Source organism: Aquila chrysaetos, chromosome Z (genome assembly GCF_900496995.4).
Source record: "Aquila chrysaetos chrysaetos chromosome Z, bAquChr1.4, whole genome shotgun sequence".
Classification (NCBI taxonomy): domain Eukaryota; kingdom Metazoa; phylum Chordata; class Aves; order Accipitriformes; family Accipitridae; genus Aquila; species Aquila chrysaetos.
Window position 1 is genome coordinate 72,259,258 of NC_044030.1, and position 20,159 is coordinate 72,279,416.

The window sequence follows — 20,159 nt, forward strand, 5'->3', positions numbered from 1 at the left end:
GGCCAGAAGTAATAGAGGGAAAGAAAATGAAGGGGAATTACATTCTTTAGTACAGATAACAAGAGCATGTCAACTAGAAGAAATGGAACTTCTCAGAACAGAATGTGAGCAGACTGTTGCTTTTTGTGTATCATTTCCCTCAAAATGTTTTGCCCTGTTAAAACGTTACCTTTGAGAATCATATTTTGGTAATAAGTCATTTTGAGAAAGATAAAGAAATACTGGTATCTAAATCCCAGAAACTTTTTTTGGTGCTGTTGACAGCTTTTGACTTCTTGCCCTAGTTTCTGTGACTTGATTTCTGAGGACCAGTAGGATACTAACATGAGGTAAGAGAGGCAGAGCTGTCAGCCACCTGTTGACAAATAATTAAAAGGTTAAAAGCATTAAATGCCTACTCAACTAAGAAGAAAACAGATGGTACCCATCATTCTAGCTCTGCTACTATATTTCTAAAGGCTATCTAAACAAATAATTCTCAAAACCAGAATATGACCTCAGAATGGCTTCAAATGCAGCATAACAGTTTTTCTTCTGCATTTTTCTTCCTGCTGCTGTCAGAGGAACTACTGTTGAAACTATTTTGAGGAACTAAAGCTTTGTATTTAAAACTTCATTTCAGCAATAAAAATACATTACTTCTCTGTGAATACTTAAAATATTATAACTATTGCAATATCTGATACTTGATATATATTAATTTGCAGCTTTTGTTTAGGATACTAAAATAGTGGATTAGTTTTACTGAAACTATACAATTGCTTCTATTTTGAAGCTTGCAAGGTTATGATGGTATGTTCTTATTGCTTAAATATTGAAATGGCAGGTTCAGGAGTAGTAGAGCTTGTATTCCTGTTGTTGATTTGAATTTTCATGTGCAAACTTCAGCTCTGCTCCTATTTGTCACTGTTTGTTTTGGCTTTCTAGAGAGCTCTTGCCCTTAAAATGACAGTCAATACCTGATTTTAATTATGTTAAATTGCAAGGCTGGAATTTAACAAAGGTTTCCATGTCTTTATAGATGGTTGCAAAGCAGCTTCTAGACCTTGTAGAGGGTTCCTTAGGTGTTTTATTTTTTTACCAGTTGTTGTCTTATCTGTCACTAATGTTGAACATGAAAGCATTTGAAAATGGAATTTTTTTTTAGTTATATATATAATTAATATTTGTTCTTTTTAATGCTCTTAAACGAACACAGTAGTTGTACGACATAGTAAATGTTCTCTTGTGTAATAATATTTCTCAGTGATATGGAAGGTCTTGGCAATTCCTGTTCCTAAGCACTCTAATATGACTTAACAGTATATGTGAATATAACTGTTATTTCCTCTGTATGAACAACTCTGTTGTTAGCACTACCTTTTTAAATAGAAAAATGATCTACTATGTGTTTAAGACAAACAGGTATGTTATAAGACTTGAAACTATAGATACTGGAGAAATACAGTTTAAATGTTTGCCTATCTGTAAAGAAGTTCTCAAATATTGCGCACTGGTGAATTCAGATCTTTCACAGTGTATTTTTACACGCCTCTTTATGTTCTGTTTTGTAATTACTTGACAGTTTCGTGTTAATAGAATACAGATGGAAATAAGCTAATTTCTTTTGGCTCCTCCTTAAAGTCAAACATTTATCCATACTGTAGTTTTTAACTTTTACATGGTAAAAATCTAAATATTTCTCAGTGCAGTCTATCTGTTAATATTTCTATAGTTAATCAGGTATGCAGTCAGAGACGGTAGGGTCTTGTGGTTTTTATGACAAAACTAAACCAGGAAAACCACTGCTTAATTGAAGGAAGCATAATAAATTCTTCCAATTCTGTTCCTCCACTCTGAATAATATCCTGGTGTCTAAGTTAACAGCTTGTAGGGAGAACTTGTGCTGTTAACCATTCTCACTTAAAAATTACCCTACGAAGTTCTCAATACTACCACACATAATTAAAATTAGCCTGAACTTGTCAAATAAGATTACAGTTATTTTGACTCTTTTGAGCATTTTTGTAGGATCACTTGCAAAGATAAGGAGGTCTTTGTGATTAGCAGTTTATTTCTTTGAGCTTCTGACAGTCTTCATTATGTACTCTTACTGCAGGTAGGTAAATTCCTCTGTGTTACATAGGTTTTATATCAAATCCATATTTTCAGGAAAAAAATGTGAAGTAGCAGTGCCAGGACCAGGGAGATTCTGCAGCAAGGCCAGAAACAAAACTGTAGAGCACCCAGTTTCTAGAATTTTGCATGTGACTGGCATGTTTGACTAAGGTTTTGTTTAGCAGTGTGCAACTTGTTTGGGTTTTTCCTGAATATAAAGGTTTTTTTAAAAGAAAAATATGTGCTTTGGTCTTGCTTCAACCAGTGCTTGTCGATCAACTGTATAATTCTATATTAGTCAGAGCTGAAGTAATTATAATTATTTCACGTTTGAAGAATAAACACAAGCATGCGCGCATACATGCTTTCCAAAGCCCTCCTTGAGGACAAAGCCCTGAAATCGCCATACCGATAGTATAAGGCACAGGAACGAAAATGGTCTTCAGTTAACAGCAAGAGAATTGATTAGCAGCTGGATGTGTTGCACTTGTGTTGCAAATTTTCTTGTCTCCTTAGAGCTAAGTGCAGTGTCTGATTGAGGTGGACCATGAATCAGTGATTCACCAGATTGTAAAGCAGGGTATGAAATAAGTCAAAGGCAGCAGGTCCTTCAGCTCACAATTCAATATAAAATGTATTTGTGAAAGACATCTTATGGCAGACTCTCAAATATAGGCACTGTTCACTCCCCATTGTTATCTAGTACTGTTGCATTAACTCTTGCCATTTATTGTTAAAATTATTTACTGGACTATGTTCCATTCCTGGGTCTCAATAAAATAATTATGAAGTAGAAATGGGTGATTTTTTAATGAGATTACTTTTTCACATTGTATATGAATAAATTAAATATTATGCCCACATGAGAGAGGATGCCTCTCAGAGACAGTACCAGAATCCTGATTTTACATGTGCAGCTGAAATAAAGATTAGGAAAATGGTGACTGGAACTTAAGTTAAAAACTTGTTCTTGTAATTTAGCATGATGATAGGTGGTAATTGCTTTTGGCATGTGATGAAATGGTATTTGTCATCTGTTCTCCTGTGGAAGTTCTTAAGTGAGGTAAGTGTCTTTAAAGTGCTTGCATAGCTATTTAATTTTGTGGTACATTCAACTGATTAATTGTAACAGAACCTTGCATTTGCTGCATAGGAAAATATTCAGCTTTGTAAATCAGACTTACTTTCACTATATGCACTACTAGTGTCCATGTGTCAACACCTGATATTGAGGGATCTAATATGTGCAAGAATAGTATGATGAATACTTACACTTTGAAATGATGTGCATTAGCTATGTTCATGCTATTTTACCCTGTGGTCAATTCAGTACAGTTTACCTACTTGAAGGGTGGTTACAGCAAGTTTGTGTTTATCTCTCCTTTACTGTGGGCCAGGAACATGTATATGGTCAGGTGCCATTGAAGAACTGTCATGCACCTGTTCACCTGTGGTGATTAGTGTGGCCATACCTAAATCAGCTTGTTAAATTAAAATGTTTTATTGGAAGTTTTAGTAGATAGTAAAGCAGTCAGTTTTAACTTTCTCCCTGCATAATCAGAAGTAACGTATGACACTTTACCATAAAATAGCTATGCTTTTGAGCTGCAGTAATGATGATTCATCAATAGTGTTAGAACTCAGAATTGTCTGCAATAAAAAAAAATAATTGTAGAGTTGCTAAGACTTCAGAAGAACATTTGCTATTGTACTTCATGTGTTTAAAGACCTACTGATCTTGTGAAGGTTACCAGTGAGGTTGAAGTGCTGTATGGCACTAACTATGGACAAGAATTTTCTGTGCGCTCTTAAAAACAGTTTCCTTTTTGCTGGTTCCTGCATGCTGTTCTTCTCTAGATGCTTCTGTAAAGTGCCATACAAGTCACTCGCCATCCCCAGCAGAGGAAGTATTTTACCTAGCTGGGTTAGAGGACTCTGAAGTTGTTAAACACAAAAAAGCGATGTTATGTTCATTCTCCCTTATTCTTTTTAGTTTCCTCCTTTTACCTGTTCTTTGAATCTTTTCTCCCACAGTACTGCCCTGCATCATCTCTCAGCTTATAAAGGGAAGTGTATTTCTGCAATTAGCTTCTGCTTGGCTTTTCATTTCTCTTTCCTTTTTATGTACTCCGTATAATTACTGATTAGTGTTCTCTTTCTCTAGCTTCCACCAAAGTCTGAATTTGACCCTACACTAGATTAAAATTGTACTACCTGGTGTTTCTGGTGGCCACAGACCATTCATGTTCATCCTCTTATGATACGATATGAGTATCTGACAATTAGCTATATTCTTTTTAAAATGTTGTTTTCCTCTTCCCTTCCTTAGCTCTGTCTAACTGTGTTTTTCCTCATTCTCCTGTAACATCTGATTGTAGGAGTGTCCTTCCAAGTCTCTTAAGAATTCCCAGGAGTTATGTTGCCTCATCCCTTCTCCTGACACTGTACTCTGTGCTCTGCCTCTCCTGCAGGCCTGTCTCTTTTTGTCTGAATTTGATACCATCTCTTCAGTATATCTTCAGATATTTTCAGTGTCACTCTGAGCATTCCCTCTGTTCCTGAAGCATCAACCGTGGCAAGCATGTTGGAGTAAAGCTACAGGACTCTAGATCCTGCATGATCTGCAGTGATGGTTTTTAGCTTTACATATACACATATGTATCATTCAGAAACTGATCTCTGTGTAACTTGAACAAGGTTTGGTTTTTTTTACCCAGAAGCCTCCAATTAAATATTTTTATGGAAATATGAATTTGTTTTAAGGATTTTGTTTAAGAGTTCAAGAGATCCTGTCTTCCCAGAAGTTGTGTTGAAAAAGTGAAGTGTAAGCATGAGATGTTTGTTTCAGACATTTAGCAAGCTGTAGTAAAGTGTGCCAAGTCTGTATAGCTCCCAGATGGTCAGTAGCACATCTGAAGAGAGCAGTTGTAGTACTTAAGGAGAGCTGTGGGATTTTGTATGCCGTTAAATGAAAGTTGGCAAGATCCATCAAGTCTCCTACACTGAAGCCACCCCAGATGTATCCAGTTCTCAATAATTTATTCCTTTTTATGGCATTGAAGAGAAAATGATAATTAAATTCTGGTTATAACTGTATAATTTTTTGCAGTGAGGTGTATTATTTTGCTGAAGTCACTGTGGGCAGATAAAATTAAGTGTACTGTATTTCTATACTCACATAAATAGTAATTAAATACTTCAAAATATGATAGTCTTTTCTTAAAAAATGCTTTATATTAGTGGAGTTTAGATGCTTAGTTACAGTGTATATACAGATCAGGCTTTTACTTTTGCTGGTAATATTAATTTGATACTCTATAAAATCAAAATATGCCCATTATTAATATTCTGTGTCTTCTTTACTGCTATGTTAGATAAATTTTTACAGTAATCCCAGACATCTAAAAATTAACGGGTCTGTTATAAGATTATATTTTGCTTAAAATTCGTTTTCATTTAGCCAAGCGATAATCATATTTCATCTTAAATCACGTATCACTGAGGTTGTTGATGTCTTAGTATCATACAATCCTAAGGAACCCCAGAAGATTTTCTACTCCCAACTCCTACTCAAAGCAAGGTCAACTACAGCAAGTTGCTCAGGATGTTATCCCATCGGGTTTCGGGTATCTCCAGTGATGGAGATACGTTTAAACAGAATTTTCTGTGCTTCACTTTGTGCCTGTTGCTTCTTGTTGTGTCACTGGGCATGTCTGAGAAGAGTCTGGTTTCATCTTTTTTACCTGCTCCCCCCCGCCCCTTCCAAGTTGGGTATTTTTACACTTTGATAAGAGTCCCCCTTGAGCCTTCCTTTCTCTAGTCTGCATAGTCCCATCTTTCTCAGCCTCTCCTTATATGACAGATGCTCCAAGCCCTTAATCATCTTTGTGGCCCATTGCTGGACTCATTCCCGTATGTCCATGTCTCTGCCATACTGGGCAGCCCAGAACTGGACCCAGGACTCCAGGCATGGTTTCACCAGAGCTGGGGTAGATCACCTCTGTCTGCTGGTGATGCTAAGGCAGTCCAGGATGCTGTTGGGCTGCTTTGCCGCAAGGGCACATTGCTGGCTCCTACTCAACTTGTCCTCTGGGACCCCCAGGTCTTCTATCTGCAAAGCTGCTTTCCAGTCAGTAGGCCCCCAGCCAGCTAGTGCTTGGGATTAATCTGCCCTTTGATAAATATCAGAGGTTTCTGAAGAAGGTTTATAGCATCGCCAGTGGATGGATCTGCGATTTTTGAGTCTCATTCTTGTTTCTGAGCTGTTATTTTTGATACAAGTTATTTTAATTTTTGCAATGCTAGGTTTCATACCCATTTTTCTGAAGAGACATAAGATTCAAATGCATGTTACTGTGCATCAGCTGTGCCATAGCATGTGTTCTGAACACGTGTGCTCTCTTTCCATATCAGGCATATGGGAAGAAGCTGAGGTAGACGTTAGTGGAACAGCATTAAGCTAAAATTCATTACTTCACTTTGCCAGCTCTGACATGGCAGTTTTTGCAGCTCAGCTGATGCATACAAGCTTGCTACCTGCTAGTCACTCAACTGTATGTGAGCTTATTTACTTGCTAAGAAAAGAAATGGGAATAGCAAATGGAGTGCTCATTAAATGTGTCAGTTAAACCCAAAGCAGTTGTCATATTTATATTGAAGTTTTCCATTTCAAAACTAGTTCTCCCTCCTTATAATGGTAAAGGTGTCGTACAATTCAGGTCAAAAACGATTCTGAGAGACAGTAAAATGATCTATTTTTAAATTATTTATTTTACAATACTACCCCTGTGTTAGCTCACTTCTTATTTCAGCCAAGGTTTATGGTTTTCATAAAACATTTGCTGGAACCTTGAGTTTACAACTGTATCTTATATCCCCAGGCAACTTCTTCAGTAAGGCATTTGATATTTAGTACAGTATATAATCTTTTCCTTCAAAAGAATGAGGTAGAAGATTCTTTGATTAATGGACTATCTTTATAGAAAGGAATTTTTTCCTGAATTTGTATTACTAGAGTGAGCAACATGGCTCAGTTTCTCTTAAGAACCGTGTCCTTAGTTTTTCCTGGAACAACAACGGAAACATCTTTTTTCCTGAACATTTAAAAGAATAGAACAGTCATGTTTTATCAGACTTTCTTTTTAAGGAAATACGTGCACTGAGAAGATAAATTATTTCACAGCTGTGTGGATATCTCCACACTGTAAACTGGTAGTCATCAGTCAGTCTTTCTGAGCAGGTGGTTCAGCACCTACCTGCAGACAAATCTTCCGTCTCCATCCCTCTTCCATTGTGTTCTTAGTCCCGGGAAGCGAATCCGGCATTCTGTCATCACTTCTCTTGGATCACACTTTCTGAGGCTCACAGGCAGAGAGCATTCATACACAGAACGCTCCTAGCACAGCATTTCTGTGAATGGACAACCTCTTTTCCCTTGCCCATCTTTATTCTGTTGGCAGACTGTTGACAAATTGGTAGCAAAACCCAACAGGATTTCGGGCAATGTTTGCTTATATTTGGCGCTCCCTTCAGAGGTAGCATGTTCTCGCTAGGAGTTTTTATCCCATTCAGATTGACAGTTTGAGCAATGATGTCCCTTCTATAGAAGTAAAAATGAAGATTCCTGAAATGCAACTTTGTCTTATATCTTTCTATTTGCAGAATGCCGGTGTTGTTCCTTCCTTTCTGGTTATTGATGTCATTACTGTATTTGCTCTGTTTTCCAGAATTATCTTTTTCTAAACTTTTTTGCTACACACACAACATTGCGCCTTGCTGCATGGCCATGACACCACCTAACTGAGCTGAGGCCTTACTTTTCTTATGCGTGTAAGTTTTATTGTGCTGTGTCTGTGCTAGGTCTTGAACAAAACTATAGTCTTCTACTCAAAAAGTAGTTCTTGTTAACTAAATGACAGCTTAAGGCTTCTGCTGATGTATGTAGAAAATGTGGTGATGTTTTCTTTAGTGTTAACACCTGCCCATGGGGAATGAACTGAGATGACAAATGCACAGCTGGTAGCTAAACTTTGAGGAAATGTGAAAATTTATTGAAACAGCCTTTGCTTAGCACTCAAATTAAACATCATACTTATCAGTGTCATTTACAAACTAATAATACCTGAATCATAATGAGAGTTTGACTTCAGTTGCATTGCTTTTCCAATCTATTCTTCTATTCCCAATCGGTTCAGAACTTTCTGAAGTCTTCGTGTGACTGCTCTGGAAACCCTAGTATGCATTTCTCCAAGTTTTACCTCTTTGTTCAAGACAAAGACCTACTTTGTATTGGTTTTGGTCAACTCTTCTGTTTTCTTCTGTTTTGTAGGGAAGGGCAATGTATTATGAAGCTACTGTATACCTTCCCAAAGTTGAGTGATTTCAGTATAGTTGTTTACTTTCAACCTCCTTCTTATATTTATATACCAAAGTTATTCAGATGTCTTTAGTATCTTACAGTACAGAAATGCAGGAGGGTAAGTAACTCCTATGTTTCAGCCTTTTTAGACTGAAAAGAAATTTTAAATTATGACTGTAGCAAGGCATGTTGGGTTCAGATTCTATTTCTTTGTGCCTCACCAAGGATGATTTTGACAGTGAGGGGAATTGGACTTAGTTCAAGATTTCAAGTCATTGCTTTGCCATAGGTTTCCTCTGTTGACTTGTAAATTCTCTTGAGGCCAGTTGTACAGTAGTACTTAGCATCCATTTGGTCAGAAGAACAAATAGCCAGTTTCTGAAAACAGTTCAACATGTCTTATAGGGAAATGGTTAGAAAAATCATGGCACTTTATTTAGGACAATGTCAGGATATAAATAGAAATATCTAATATCTTTAAATATAGTGAGACTGTAATATTGTTTTAACTACAGGTACCGAGAGGCTATTCAAAAGTGGGATAAAGCACTTCAATTAACTCCAGAGGATGCTACGCTTTATGAGATGAAATCACAGGTAAAGCATGACAATTCTTTTATCAGTTCAGAAATTAAAAGAGAAAACACTGTGCTTGTGAACAGATAGTATGCAACATTGTGTAGTTGTTGTGCACATAAACTACAGCACAATTTAGGTTTTTCATTTTTCCCAGTGCAACAGTGTATCTTTTAACAGGAATTAAAATAATGCTGTTATCCTAGCCAATCACAATAAACGTATTTGTTAGGACATGAATGTTACACTGTGGAAAAAACAACTGTGAAATACTTAAAAATTATATTGGGAGGAGCAAGGAGAGCCTTACTGTGATAGATTTGCAAATTTGACCATTAAAAATCTGCCTGCTCTTTCTTAAGTGTTGGCTTAATACCATCAACATTAAACAAGGATACTGTATGCAAAAGATATGCTCCAGTCTGTTTTCATATTAAGTATTACATAGATAAATTAGTCTTGGGAAAGAGCATTAAACAGTATACTTATGATGTCAGTTCATCTGAGCCTTTATTTTAAAGATGTTTTGAGGAAAAAGCTTGCAGCCATCAATCCCTCACTAAAGTTATGAGATTAAGCTTGTAATTTCAGTGTGTCTGCATAGCTTAGATGGCAGGATCCATTATTTTGTTTGGACTGGGAAACTTTTGTCTCCATCTGTATGCAAAGGTAAAAAAATACTTTTTTTTTTTTTTTTTGGTATTAAATAGAAATGCTCTTTTGCAAAAATGATTTTAATTTGGACTGAGGATGAGAACAAGAAATGTATGGCTTCTTTCAACCAGCTGGACAGATTAGAATGGGGAAAATTATTTTTAGGAAGGTAGCTACTCAAAATATGGCTGAGAAATACATTGTTTAAAGTTACGAGAAAAGAAAAAAAAAGTAAAGCCATGGTGCTTTAGTGAATGTGTTATGTAACTTTTAGGAAGCTTGCTATAATGTTTACTTTTTAACTCTTTGTTGAAATTCTTTTCTTCTGTAAAAAAACCAAAACAACCCACCCCCCAAAAAAACCCCAAACCCAACCCGCCTCCCACCCCCACGCCCTCCCTGAAACCCCAACAAAACCCAAGAAGCAAAGCTGGCTATTTCCCAAGGTGTGGTGACTGCTCTGTTTTTTTTCTGGATGCTATCACATGGCTTCACAATCATGTTCTCTGGGAAGTGAAGAAAGTTTGATTCTGCAAAAGAATTAATGGAATAATCATAAGCTCATTTCAATACAGTAATGCTGAAGGAGGCTTTCGTTTTATTTAGCTGCAGAAGGTTTAGGTCTTACTTGATTGTGCATTTGGTTTGAGAAATACTTTATGGCTTTAAAGGTTTTTATTTCTGAATTATTTTGGGAGAAGTGTGTTGTTGGATTGTTTTGTCAACATATCCTATGTATGCAAGGGATCCAGACAGACTGTTAGGAAAGACTCAGGGAGGGGTGTGTGTGAAGGGTTGATTTCTGACTTGGTGCGTTAATTTGAATGGTGTTCGTAATAGAGGTAGTAATTGTTTTTACTTTAAATTGCTGAATTTTTCTAGTGCAGTTCTCTCATTGTGTATCCTACAGGATGCTGAAAAGCGGGCATTTGTTCTCCTCGCTTTCTTACCTGGCTAGATTTGTAGTCAATTATTTCTTTCTAACTTCTAAAACAGGAGGCATCTATCTTTTTAAGAAAAAAACCAAGATCTCTTCATGCATGTTGTTCAAACCTTGTGGAAATTCTGCAGTGGTACTTTCTCTTAATTTGGGCATGGTTAGGATCGGATCTATACATTATTTAGTATTTAGAGATGTCCTATATGATTTAGGTGCTTGATTCCTGCATGCTTCTAGAGTTCTAAGGTAACAAAACATCTTAAACATGTAAACCTCCATTTAATATTTACTTGTATTTGGATGCCTTTACATCAGTGCTAGCTTAAAGGAAAGATCTGTCTAGCTTAGTATCCTGACTACTTCCAGCAGTGGATGCCTGAGAAAGAGTCATACAAATGGTACAAGCATGTAGCAGTACTTCCCTCATGATACTTTTCCCAGCCTCCAGCAAGCCTTGGCCCTGGGACTTGTCTGTGCTGAGAAGTGCTTGAAAGATTTTTCTTCAACAAATTTGTCTCATTGCTTTCTGCTCTCATGTAAACTTTTAGCATCTGCAGAGCTATGTGCCAAGGAGTTCTAAATCTTAATTATGCACTATTGGAAGAGACAGAATAATACACTTCTGCTTTAATCAGCAGCTTTCCAGGTTGCTGTAAAGGTTGTTAACTTATGTAGCTGTTCATTTGTACATTTAATTTTTAACTCCACTAGTAAAGAAATTCTTTTAAGATATGAAAATGGTATGGGTCCTATATTTTTTTTTTTTTTACTAGCGTTTAAAGATTTGACTCTGTTTTGAATAAAACAGACCACCTAGTAGGATTTCTTCTAGGTTGGAAAGAAATGGTTCATGTGCTCTGATGCTGGCTCCTTAACACAGGGTATTTTTGAAGGAGCCTTTACTATGCAATTAGAATTTCTTTTTTTTTTGACTTAAAGTCAGAGAAAGCTGTTGAAAAGGACAGTTATGCTCAGTGGGACAAATTAGTGATTAGCTCATTTGTAACAGTTCTTTATTATGGTCTTATTTGAATGCAGGAATTAAGCTAGCTCTCCAAAAGTACTCAACTGAAATTAGACTAAAATTAAATATTTTCAAAGTGGAAATAACAGGAGAACAGGGAATTATGTTAGCTTACCAGGATCTGAACTATAATGCAGTGACTTAGCCAAATGGATGCTTACTACAACATCCTTCAGCTGGTGCTCCAGCTGCAATACCTAGTACTGAGGGGTAGTTGCTTACTTGGCACCCCAGTCCCTGTATTTCGGCTAAATGGCAAAGGTGAGTTGGAGGAATAAGGTACACAGCTTTTCTGCTGACCAGGAGGAGCTGAGAAACCAGCTGTGTGACTCTGATTAATCTTGTAAAATATCTTTACCTGTCTAATGAAACCATTGGAGAGTAATGAAAGCTGAATGAATAAAGGAACTCAGGCCTCTGCTTCCACCGTGCCTTTGCTTCCTTTCCTGAAGAGGAGAGCAGTGCTGGGCAGTTGCACTGTTTCTCTTTGGTTTCACTTTCTGATATTGCATAACACTTCTGTTATACTGTGAATGAGAACACAAGAAAAGTTTATGTACAAAATAGGCATTTATAAAATTATTTCCTGAATCTTTTTAACGAAACCTCTAATATTTAAATTGGTAACATCTCTTTAGTACACGTAAATAATTATTACAGATGTTTTATGCAGTATGACTTATGCTTACTGGAAGCTGATTAGTATAATGTGCAATTTGATACCTTTCTACTTTCAAAGGCATTAATGTGAGCTGTAAGAATCCATTTTTGCCAAAATAGGAACACGTAATTCATTCCAAAAATATTGTGGCTAATATTTAAATGATACTGTCTCAGAGCTGACTACGTTATTCCAATCCAGCATACCAGCACAAGTACTGCAGCTATTATTGTGTAGCTAAATGAGAAAGTTTTGTTAGCTCCAGGTTTGGAAGAACCGTACACCAACTTCAGCAAGGGCTTGACCAGCATTGAGCCTATGAAAATCTGACTGTCTTGGTATGTGAGTCATACTAGAAGAGATGATTAATGTTAAGAATGACTTTGTGCGATACGCAAAGATTCTTTATGACCTATACTAATTTTCTTTCAGTGTGGAAAAGTCTCCTCATGAAGTAATTTCTTTTGAGAATTAACAGTGGATGGAGTATTTTGCATAGGCTTGAATATCTATATATCCTGCTACATTTATTAAGATTATCTTATGTTGGGTTATATAGCAGCTTCCCAGTTCATTAGTATTTCCTTTCTCAGCAGCAAACTTAACATTTTAAATACCCTGTTGTTTAATATGCAGCTCAGATAAATATGCTAATGACACAGTAGGAGTCTGTAAATATTTATGGTAAGTTCTTAAAGATTTGTATTTTAACAGATGTAGGACAAATGTCTCTCAGTATTTCTGAAGAGCGGAAATAGTGTTTAAAGTTCCCAGTTGTCAATGACACTTGCAGTAAGTGCGTTTCCAGAAAAACATATGGGAATTGTGGAATTGCTCAACTGCTTCAAAAACCCATAAAAGTTGATGAGATTTTTTTCCATTGCTCTCAGCTACTCTTTGATCCATTTGAAAACATTATTGTGGTGTGTGGAGAGGTTAGGGGTGCACTTAAACTGTTCTTTGCATGCAAGATCCTTCAGTGTCTGTACTTGATATTCTGTTACCAGCCTAAATTGCTTCTCCATTGCAAGAAGAATGAGTGGCAAGTAAATGTTTATGCTAGCAGTTCATTTCTATATTTCTGTTGAGGAAAAAAAGAACAATCTTAAAAAAACACAAACAAACAAACAATTCACTACAATAACAGCCTAGTGTTGATTCTAGTATTAGATAAGTAGTATTGTAAGTATATTCAGAGGAGTATATGAAGACTACCTATATTAATGCGGTTGCTAATAGTGCTTGAAATTCATTGTGGGCTAAGTTTCTTAAACATTGACTGCATTATTTTATTGCTGCTTTGAATTACAAAGATGGAGGAACAGGCTTTGAGAAAATCTTTTAATTTGGGTCTGAACATTTGTATGCTGGACCACATGGGACTCTTTCTTGGTGAAGAGATATCGAAGGACTTACTACATTATGATACATAACAAACTCTTGGGAATCAGGCACTCTGCTATTCTATACCAGTCCTGAGAATTTACCTGGTTCATGTTGCTCATCCTGTGATACTTCCACCTCAGATCTCAGATAACACACTGTGTAACTGACAGGATTCCTAAAGTATACAATATAGTTGTTTATTGATATTTATAGAAACAAGTAAATATAAATGTAAACAAACAGTCAGGTTTATCTCCATTTAATAAGCTTTTTGGATGTTTGTCATCAGCTGTCTGAGGATCTAGTTTCTGTACAGCCCTGCATCCTCAATTTGCATTCACTGAACAGGGCTGCTATTTGAGGTGTATGTCTCCTTTTTTTTTTTTTTTTTATAGTAGGCCAAACCCATCATACTTAAATTCAAATAATTCCATTTCCCCTCTTCTAAAGCTTTTCTTAATCTTGAAGTCAGTGAAGAGGTAATATCAACTTCCACCTATCTCTCTTCCTGCTTAAGAAATTATAAGGTTCATAAGACATGACCAGACTCACAATCCCAAGTCCCAGTTATAACAAAACAGCTAATAATTGCTGATTCTTCTTTTTTTTTTTTTAAGCTGGGATGTAGTGAGAGGAGTTTACCATCAAAACATTGTTGTAAACTCCAGAAAGCTACGTAGCAAAAAGCAGTGCGGTGTGTGCAAAGGTAATTGCTTTCCACCATGGATAAATGTAAACTGCTTATGGGTGGGAAGAATTTTATTCATCAGTGTTTTTGAAATGGGTTTCTGGATGGAGGAAGGAATTGGGTCAGTTTCACTGGACTTGGAATGTATCTATATATAGTGATTCAGCTTCAAGCCACTGAGCTCATCTAAAACCAGGACTTATTCAGATTCATAACACTTCCAAAATATTGTGGGTAGGACAGGATGGGTCATTCTGCTGCCTGGATTTTTAATACTTGGTCAGTCTCCCGATGACAGTTGCTATGTTTAATTGGGTTTTTGCCACTGAGTTCTTCTAATTCTTCTAATCTGTCTCATGTATTTTTTTTTTTTTTAAACTAGATTTATTAAACTAAGTCATTGTAGAGACATGGATCTTCTTTGGTTTAATGAATGTGATAATGGTAAGTCTATGTTGGAATAAAGTTCTGAAAATCCACCTACTGAACATCTTTATAAGACATTTCCCTCTAGTCATTTTTAATATATATGTGCACGAGAGTCTTGAGATTTTTTTCTGCTTTGTAAGATTATTTTTTTTCTAATTATTTGATTAGTTTTAAGAATGTTTTCTAATGAAGTGCTATCACTATAATTGGAAAAAAAATACGCAATGAAATTACTTAACTGTGAAACTTGAGTGCCATCCTGCTAATGAAGTTTGCAAAGGAAAATTCATCTGAGAAATTACCTTAAGAGCAACAGGAAAGAAATGGAATCTTAGTGTGTCAGCTCTTAAAAGGGTGTTCATAAGCAAACACACGCATCCTCATCTTTACCGTAGGTGATTTTGGCAAAATATCCCTTTTCTGTCATAGCTTGCTTCAAAATAGATTAAAGGTCTATTCTGCTGGTAGGATTGTCTCTTCTGTGAAGGTTTTCCCCAGCATAATTTTGATAAGTAAAAGCTTAATATCTTCATACTCTCAAAAGACAAGGTTGTATTTGTGCATTTTTCTGAATGCATGGCCATCTAAAGACTCTTAAGTTGATGCTAAAACATTGAGGAAGACGGATTTAAATGGAGTTTTCAATGACACATAGTTCCTCTGTGAAGCATCATGCTATTTGTCTGGTTGTTGAAAAATACCTTAATGCAACTGAATTAGTTTCTCTAAAAAGTAAACATCTGGTTAGAAAAGAAATGTTACATCTGAGTACTCTATTGTAATGGTTTGTGACCTTTTTAGAATTATGCTTGCTTGTTTTTGTTTTTACCAGTAATCTGAATGTTTTGCAGTAACTAGCAAAGGGTGACAATCATCTCTGCTGTCAAAAAAACCCCACCAAAACCACATTGAAATTGGTGTAAATGTAACTTGGATCAAAAGAGATTGCACCAAGTTACAGATAAAGTAATATAATTGTATGCAGGTCTGGATTGATGCTGATGATGCCTTGCAGTTTAGAGTCAAGTGTATGGAAGTAGTCCCTAAAGGATTAAAAAAGGGTCAGGAGTTTGTTGTATTAAGTACAATAGAGCTCCCAACAAGAAACACACCCCACACAGAGGAGTTCACTTTACTCTTTTGAAAGGAATTCAACCAAATCAAAGAACATGCTTATTTTGGAGGGAACCCATGGGGGTGTGTTCTATTTATTCTATTTTCTACAGGATAACTATTTCATAGAATCATAGAATGATTTGGGTTGGAAAGGACCTTCGAAGATCATCTAGTTCCAACCACCCTGTCATGGGCAGGGACATTTTCCACTGGATTAGGTTGCTCAAAATCCCGTCCAGCCTGCCTTTCAACGTTTCCAGGAATGGGGCATCCACAACTTCTCTGGGCAATCTGTCTCACCATGTTCATTATAAAAAAATTCTTCCTTATATCCAATCTAAATCTACCCTCTTTTAGATGAAAACCGTTACCCCTTCTCCTGATACCACAGGCCTTGGTAAAAAGTCTCTCTCCAACTTTCTTATAAGGCCCCTTTATATATTAGCATCATAGAATCGTAGAATTGTTTAGGTTGGAAAAGACCTCCAAGATCATCAAATCCAACTGTCAACCCAACACCACCATGGCCACTAAACCATGTCCTGAACTGCCACATCTATGTGGTTTTTGAACACTTCCAGGGATGGTGACTCCACCACTTTCCTGGGCAGCCTGGTCTGATGCTTGATAACCCTTTCAGTGAAGGAATTTTTCCTAATAGCCAATCTAAACCTCCCCTGCACAACTTGAGGCCATTTTCTCTTGTCCTATAACTTGTTACTTGGGAACAGAGACCAACACCCACCTCACTACAACCTCCTTTCAGGCAGTTGTAGAGCGATAAGGTCTCCCCTCAGCCTCTTGTTCTCCAGACTAAACAGCCCCAGCTCCCTCAGCTGCTCCTCATAACACTTGCTCACTAGACCCCTCACCAGCTTGGTTGCCCTTCTCTGGACACGCTCCAGCACCTCCATGTCTTTCCCGTAGTGAGGGTCCCAAAACTGAACACAGTACTCGAGGTGCGGCCTCACCAGTGCCGAGTATAGGGAACACTCACCTCCCTGCTCCTGCTGGCCACACTATTTCTGATACGGGCCAGGATGCCGTTGGCCTTCTTGGCCACCTGGGCACACTGCTGGCTCATATTCAGCCGGCTGTCGACCAGCACCCCCAGGTCCTTTTCTGCCTGGCAGCTTTCCAGCCACTCTTCCCCAAGCCTGTAGTGCTGCATGGGGTGGTTGTGACCCAAGGGCAGGACCTGACACTTGGCCTTGTTGAACCTCATTGGCCTTGTTGAACTTTGTTGAATCATTAAGTTTGGAAAAGACCTTTAAGATCATCAAGTTGAACCATCAACCCACCACCACCACCATGCCCACTAAACCTTGTCCTCAAAACAGTTACTGAAGTTAAATGTCCAAGTGTAAACAAACTAATAAAGAAAATAAATTACTGTGACAATGAGATAAAATTGAGCAAAGGCAAGAACAGCAGCAACCATTCTGCTCAAATTGGATGTAGAGACTGCTACTGGCTTCCAGATCTATGTTTGTCACACATCTGAATGAAAATAGTTTTCTGATCAGCTCAAGTATTTCAAGCATATGGGCTGAAATGAAAGAAGACCTGGGGGCACCTTTGTAAGAAGCAGAAAAATAGACCATTATGCTGATGCCAAGTTGGAGCAAACAAAATAAGAGTAACTTACTCAAAAAGAGGAAAATAAAAGGAAACAAATAACATAGATTTCTTAAAACAAGAGAAGAAGATCAAGTTGTATGTGGTAGAAGGTGGGGGTAAGACTTTGAACAAAACATTCATTGAGTGTCTAATTTTTTAAGTCAAATGGACTTTGTTCCATTATGGTGTGATATGTAGGGATCAAGGAAACCAACAATAAAGAGAACATAATCAAGACAATGGAAGGAGTTTTTCAGATAGCAAATTAACCTTGCTCTTATACAAGCCATAAATGTAGACTAACTTTATGTGAAGGAAGAGAAAATTAAAAATGATACTGTCATGGTAATGACAGCACAACAGATAAAAGAAAGTAAGATGATTTGGGAGGGAGGCAAGGAGTTCGGTTCTAGGTATGGTTAAACTAGAGATGAGCTGTACAAGAAGATTTGAAATGCAATGAAAGTAGTATTTCAGAGTAGCTGCATCCTTGAAAATAAGCCTCACAACTTGTATTGTCATGCAGAACTCAAGATTATTATATTACTCAAGTATGTGTAAATGTTGAAGTATATGTTGTGCATGAAATGCTATCTATGGAATTAGAAGTACGATTGTGGGGTTTTGTTAGACTGATATGTTAAGCTAGTTCGGGATGAGAAATCTATGTTTCAATAAAGGCAACCGCTATAATCCCCATGATCTACTACCTGGCTGTTGGGTCCCCTTTTTGGACACACTCTGTCTAAGGGGCACATGTGTAAGGGGTGACAATAACCCTTTAGGTGCTTACCATATTAGTGAAATGGAGACCACACTGGACTGTGTGTCATTGGGGGATGATGTGTATATGCACATAGATTTGATGCTTGATGTAGCTGCATGTTGAGCAGGTGACTGGCATGTTGTATGACAAAGGGGGCTACAGCACATGTGGTTCCTGTCTGGTTTTGTCTTGGCCGTGTGGCCTGCCCCAGTAAAAGGACTGAACACCTCTTGTCAAATCTGTGCAGAAGAAAACTTTATGCTCGTGGTGGTTTATTCCTTTTTCAACATGACTTTCCAGATGTAGAATAACCAAGTGTTTGCTGGTTCAGTTTTCAAGTAGCAGTGGTATCTAGCATGCAGAGTTATTTTATTAATCTGATAATAATATCACAGGTAGAGTAACCCAAGACAAGGCTTCACACATTCAGGTCTGCCATCATATGTTCATTTTGATGATCTCTTCACCTGAAAAAAAAGTGTGGGAAAATAGCATACATTAATAAGTTTATTCTTTTATAATGACTGTACAGCTGAGTCATTTTACTAATAACTGAAAAAAACCACCTGTGCTGGACAAAATATATACATTAAAACTTGTATTTGTTTGAATGTAGCTTGAGAAACTGATGCCACAGTTACTAGGAGCACAGCACAGTAATTACCACTGTGATCTGGAACAGCATTTTTAAAGCAGCTGTCTAAATTAGTACACACAACAGTCATAAATAGATGAAAGTGGAGTAATTGTCTTTTATTAGTGAGGTCACAATTTAGTAAACAAAGCAGTAAAATTCATTAAAAACTACAAAAGCTTTTCTAAATACTTACGTAGCTGTTCTGGAATTGTGTTGCAGTAGGAAGTGCTGGTAGGAAATACTGAATACTGAGGATGCATAAAAATGTTCAGGTAAGTGTATGCTTGGATTTGTTTTCCCTTATGAGAATAAACACATTAAGAGATTAATGTAAAAGCTAGCTGATGGATGTGGAATCACTTAAACTTGGTAGAACGTCCACCTATCCACTAGTAACAATTTGATTCAATTCATAGATCTGCTGCAGATAAGAGAAATTGCACTGAAACTGAAAGTTTTGGAAAAATCCACAGTATTCATTACAAACTTTGCTTACAAAGCACAGCCATTGAGAACTATTGAGGAAAAAAGGCAAAATGACAGGACATACAGCTGTGGGTTGTTTTTTAAAGATTTCTAGGTACTTCTGTATTCCAGTGTACAGCCTATTAAATGGAATTAAAGGGAAGCCATGGGACCAGTCTTTAGAAAAATTTAGGTTTACTAAAACAGCAGGAGCATGGATCCAAAGGGTTTATCGGAAGTTATGCTTTGTGTGTTTCTTGGGTACATGATTACTTCCTGTAGTAAAACTAATTTTTTATACTGTACTCACCCCAATGCTGTGCAAGTACTTTATATTAATTAAATACTCAAGAATATTGCATTTGAATCCTCCTCTACTCCACACTCATATTTGTCTATTTAATATATCATAGAACAGTAAGCTTAAATAAATGCTTTTTGAACTTCAGCAATAGTCCTAATATGTTCTAATATTATTCATCATACTTGCGGGTCAGTTGGGATGAAAGTGGTTGCCCACACATGAGTCTTACTCCTGTGGTTGACATTCTCATCATACTGTAGGAATGCGGTTGTCATTTGTTTCTTATACTGGTATCTATCACCATAGCATGTGGGTGTCTGAAATAATGATCTCAGAGTGATGCAGGTCTTCAGGTAATGTGCCAGTCTCATGGTGGTCTTGGAAAAATAAGGCAAGCTTTGAGCCATGTTATGTATTGTTAACTATGATTTATAGGCT

The 20,159-nt window shown here is 37.0% G+C and overlaps 1 protein-coding gene across 1 annotated transcript in view; it reads left to right on the forward strand.

The window, feature by feature from the left end:
- TTC33 (tetratricopeptide repeat domain 33) overlaps positions 1-20,159 on the forward strand; it is a 57,091-nt gene that overhangs the window by 25,271 nt on the left and 11,661 nt on the right. Inside the window, exon 3 of the mRNA XM_030003333.2 lies at positions 8,971-9,052. Coding sequence (XP_029859193.1) covers positions 8,971-9,052 — 82 coding nt within the window. The remainder of the gene's footprint in view (positions 1-8,970; positions 9,053-20,159) is intronic.